A 4,792-nucleotide genomic window follows, 5' to 3' on the forward strand; every position below is an offset into this window, starting at 1 on the left:
GAGGGGAGGGGTAGGGGAGGTGAAGGAAGGGAGAACGAAGGTAAGTAATGAAGAAAAATTCGGACAGGTGTAGCAAGGCAGGTATGAATGTATGTATGTATATATGTATGTGCGTATGTATGAACAGAGGTGACATAGACAAAATGTATATGCCAACCTGGGCGAAAATTATTCAGCGTAGAGGTGAATGAATAATGCATAGGGTAGTTACTGATATTTCTCTCTCTCTCTCTCACACACACACACACACACACACACACACACACACACACACACACACACACACACACTTATAAACACTGTGTTTGTGCGTTCATCACCCATAAATAACGAGCCAACAGAACGAAAATAATAACAATATAACACAGGCTTTATAAAGTTTCCTACACAACCATATGTATGTATTATAAAGGTCAAAGCGTTTATAAAATGCTGCCTCCTCTCTCTTCTCTCTCTCTCTCTCTTTCTCTTACACACACACACACACACACACACACACACACACACACACACACAGTATTTGATTATAGTGATAGTGATTTAAATCTCTCTCTCTCTCTCTCTCTCTCTCAAACGTCAATTCATCCACACACACTGACACACAATTAAACCTCTTTCCATAAGCGCTTACACTCTGTCATGGGAAACACACACACACACACACACACACACACACACACACACACACACACACACACACACACACACACACACACACCAAACGTTGCCAGTTCACACACGAATAAACATTCAAGTCAAAGGCAGACAATGCATACACACATCAAACACCCAGCATCTCTCTCTCTCTCTCTCTCTCTCTCTCTCTCTCTCTCTCTCTCTCTCTCTCACCTACGCTATGACATTTTGACGTGAGATTGATACACTCGCTCTTTCTGGGTACTGTCTGACTCACATGTTAACTGACGTCGAGAGAGAGAGAGAGAGAGAGAGAGAGAGAGAGAGAGAGAGAGAGAGAAATATAAACACAACTTTTTTTCTCTGCATAATGTGTATGTCCATTTATTTACTGTGTGTGTGTGTGTGTGTGTGTGTGTGTGTGTGTGTGTGTGTGTGTGTATTCCCAAGCATATATACCTGTATTTCCATACCGCTCTAACACTCCATACATAATTCACACACACACACACACACACACACACAAACACACACACACACACACACACACACACACACACACACACACACACACACACACACAGGGATTAGTATGCACAGTGATGTGTTTTTAAATGAATTGTCGCTTTTTATTCCCTTTATCTTCACACCAGATACAGTAGTCGGCCTTAAAACACACACACACACACACACACACACACACACACACACACACACACACACACACACACACACACACACACAAAACTTTTCCATCACCATACCTTTCATCCTCACCATTTCCAAAATCTCTCAAAAAAAAAGGAAGGTTATATATGAAAAAAAAGGTGAAAAAAAAAAAGTTCATTTGATCTGAGGTGTCTAATACTCTCTCTCTCTCTCTCTCTCAGTAAATTTAATTGCTAAATGGAGTCAACTCGATTCATTTCGCTATTTTCTCCATTTTTATTTAATTATCGTTCACTACGCCCGCTGGGAAGGCTGGCCATAACTGAGCTTTATTTTATGATATTTGGACTAAGCTCTGTGAAAAATGGGTTAATTTGCCGTTCTCTGTTTTCCCCTTGATTTATTCTCTCTCTCTCTCTCTCTCTCTCTCTCTCTCTTAATTGGCCTTTATATTATATTTGGACGAAGTTTGCTTGTATGTGCGCAAAGTTTCCGGCATTTTATTTTCACTGTTTCTTTTTCGTCCTCTCTCTCTCTCTCTCTCTCTCTCTCTCTCTCTCTCTCTCTCTCTCTCTTCTCATTCTGGGTGATAACAGTGTCATAATAATAATAATAATAATAATAATAATAATAATAATAATAATATTCTACTACTACTACTACTACTACCTAAAAAACTCGCACCAGTTTCGTTACTTTTAAAATTGCAAGCCATATTATTTTTCCGCTCTCCATATAGCAAATCTTTTTTCACAAATTTCGATTAATATTTTTTTCCGTGCCAAAAATAACCCCTTCACTCCGATTACGCCTTTTTCATCACACAACCACATCAGTATATAATTTTTTTTTCCTTAATTTGCCTATCAGTTTTTATTAAGTCACTATTTTCGTCACTCAATTAGGATTTATTTTTATTTAGTTATCGTTATTTAGTTTATTTCTTTATGCAGTTAATTTATCTAGTTCATTATCCAGTTAATTATCTTATTATTCTGAATTAACTCAAAATTCCTCCGACTTTAACCTCTCCAGTTGCATAAGTTTCTCGTAAAATTAAGATTGCATGGAGACAGGAAATATACAATAGGCAGAAATAATACAACAGAAATTATACAGTAAGCAGAAATAATACAATCAGCAGAAATAATACAACATAAATTATACAGCAGGTAGAAGTAATGCAAAAGATACATCTGAAAAAAGAATAATCAAGAGAAATAATTTATTGAGTTAACGAAGGGATAATAAAAAGAAATAATACAATAGAGAAATAGAGGAGATAGAAATACAGCATAAAAATAAATACAATAAACAGAATTACAGGAAATAAAGACATCATAGACAATACAGTGAATGGAAATAATACAAAACATGGAAATAATACAGTACCTTAAAATAATACATTAAACAGCGTATATATGGAATCAGTGTAATGGAAGTCACACCTGTATGTAAAATTATCAGGTGTAATCATTACCTGTGTCTGACAGGTAATTACGCTGCCAATATAGTGTTCCTATAACCGTATCAGTCACCTTGTTAGTGCTGATCCATCTATCTATCTGTATCTATCTATCTACTTCCCCATCTATTTGTCTATCTCATCTGTCTATCCATCCATCCATAAGTTCTATACATGTCTATTTATCTATCTATTTGTTATCTACCAACCGAATCAGTTCATACTAAGCTTCCATTTTTCTTTTTCTGCATCTTTCCATCTGTCTATATATCAATCGGTCTATCTATCTATCTACCCACCAGTCTATCTGTCTCCATCCATCCAAGGACATACACAACACTACCAGCTCCCATAAATGACAGCCATATGGAAACGACACACACACACACACACACACACACACACACACACACACACACACACACACACACACACACACAGTAAATAAATGGACATAAACGTACAGAGAGAAAAAAAACAAGTGTATTTGTACTGTACACACACACACACACACACACACACACACACACACACACACACACACACACACACACTCTCTCTCTCTCTCTCTCTCTCTCTCTCTCACACACACACACACACACACACACACACACACACACACACACACACACACACACACACACACACACTATTCCTCAGTCCATAACTCTTCCCCATCCAGCTACGCATCCCAGCTTGTCAGTCTGAGCTCTCCATATTTTGCCGCATCCATCAGTCTATCTATTTGTCTGTCTATCTATCTATCTATCTATCTATCTATCCTATCTATCTATCTATCTCTGTAAACGCCCGTGCAGGCCACTAAGTCAATAAAGAGAGTGCAAATGAAACAATCCTATTTTCTCTCGCCCTGGGAAAGGACACACACACCGCCAGCCTGTGTGTGTGTGTGTGTGTGTGTGTGTGTGTGTGTGTGTGTGTGTGTGAGAGAGAGAGAGAGAGAGAGAGAGAGAGAACATTTAACTGTGTATGTGTGTGTGTGTGTGTGTGTGTGTGTGTGTGTGTGTGTGTGTGTGTGTGTGTGTGTGTGTGTGTGAGAGAGAGAGAGAGAGAGAGAGAGAGAGAGAGAGAGAGAGAGAGAACATTTAACTGTGTGTGTGTGTGTGTGTGTGTGTGTGTGTGTGTGTGTGTGTGTGTGTATGACAGGCGAGTGGTTTCACAGAATGGACAGCTGGACTGATGGGCACTTGCCGTGAAGTGTTTGTGATAGACAGACAAATAGACAGATAGATAAATAGATAGATAAGCTGAGTGAATTTCCTACCCCACCTCTTCAATCTTACCTTTAACAATTCCAAGTACCTATGATTAGATAGACAGACATATAGATAGATAAAAATAGACCCCTAACTCACCACTCAGCAGCGGGTCTTCGTTGGCTGTCTCCTCAGTTGTGGTAGTTGTGGTGGTTGTGGTGGTGGGCTTAGCTTCGGTGGTGGACGAGGCGACTGTGGTAGTTGCGGTGGTGGTGGTGGTGGTGGTGGAAGAAGGAATGTTTGTAGATGAGGTGGTGTCAATGTTGGTAGTTGCGGTAGTAGGCAAGTTGTTGGAAGATACGGGGGCGATGGTGGTAGTTGTGGTTGATATTGGAATGTTGGTAGTTTCTGTAGTAGATATAGGAATGTTGGTAGTTGTGGTAGTAGCTAGGATATTGGCGGCTGTAGATGATGCTGGGATGTTGGTTGGTGTGGTGGACATAGGGATATTGGTAGTAGTTATGGGAATTGTGGTTGTGGTAGTAGAGGCAGGAATGGTAGTAGTTGCGACTGAGGCTTCCGGAATGTTGGTAGCTTCAGTGGTTGTGGTAGAGGAAGGAATGTTTGTTGTTACGGAGGAATGTTGGTTGGTGTTGGAAGCTGACAGGGGAATGTTGGTCGTTGTGGTAGGAATGTTGGTAGTTGTGGTAGCAGTGACACCGCCACCACACACCGCCACCACCACAGCCACGATCAGCAGCTTTCTGTCCATCTTCCTGTCAAGAGAAGAAATTAAGGGTTAGAT

At 40.0% G+C, this 4,792-nt stretch overlaps 1 protein-coding gene across 1 annotated transcript in view; it reads right to left on the reverse strand.

The window, feature by feature from the left end:
* Nucleotides 1-4,489, reverse strand: part of LOC145392142 (uncharacterized) — a 172,966-nt gene extending 168,477 nt beyond the window's left edge. The window contains 1 exon segment of the mRNA XM_080266593.1: nt 4,147-4,489. Within this exon segment, the coding sequence (XP_080122719.1) occupies nt 4,147-4,489 (343 nt within the window).
* Nucleotides 4,490-4,792: the final 303 nt, after the last annotated feature.

The sequence above is a fragment of the Coenobita brevimanus genome, chromosome 21 (assembly GCF_032717465.1).
Source record: "Coenobita brevimanus isolate Jiangsu-jjx chromosome 21, ASM3271746v2, whole genome shotgun sequence".
Taxonomy (NCBI): Eukaryota; Metazoa; Arthropoda; class Malacostraca; order Decapoda; family Coenobitidae; genus Coenobita; species Coenobita brevimanus.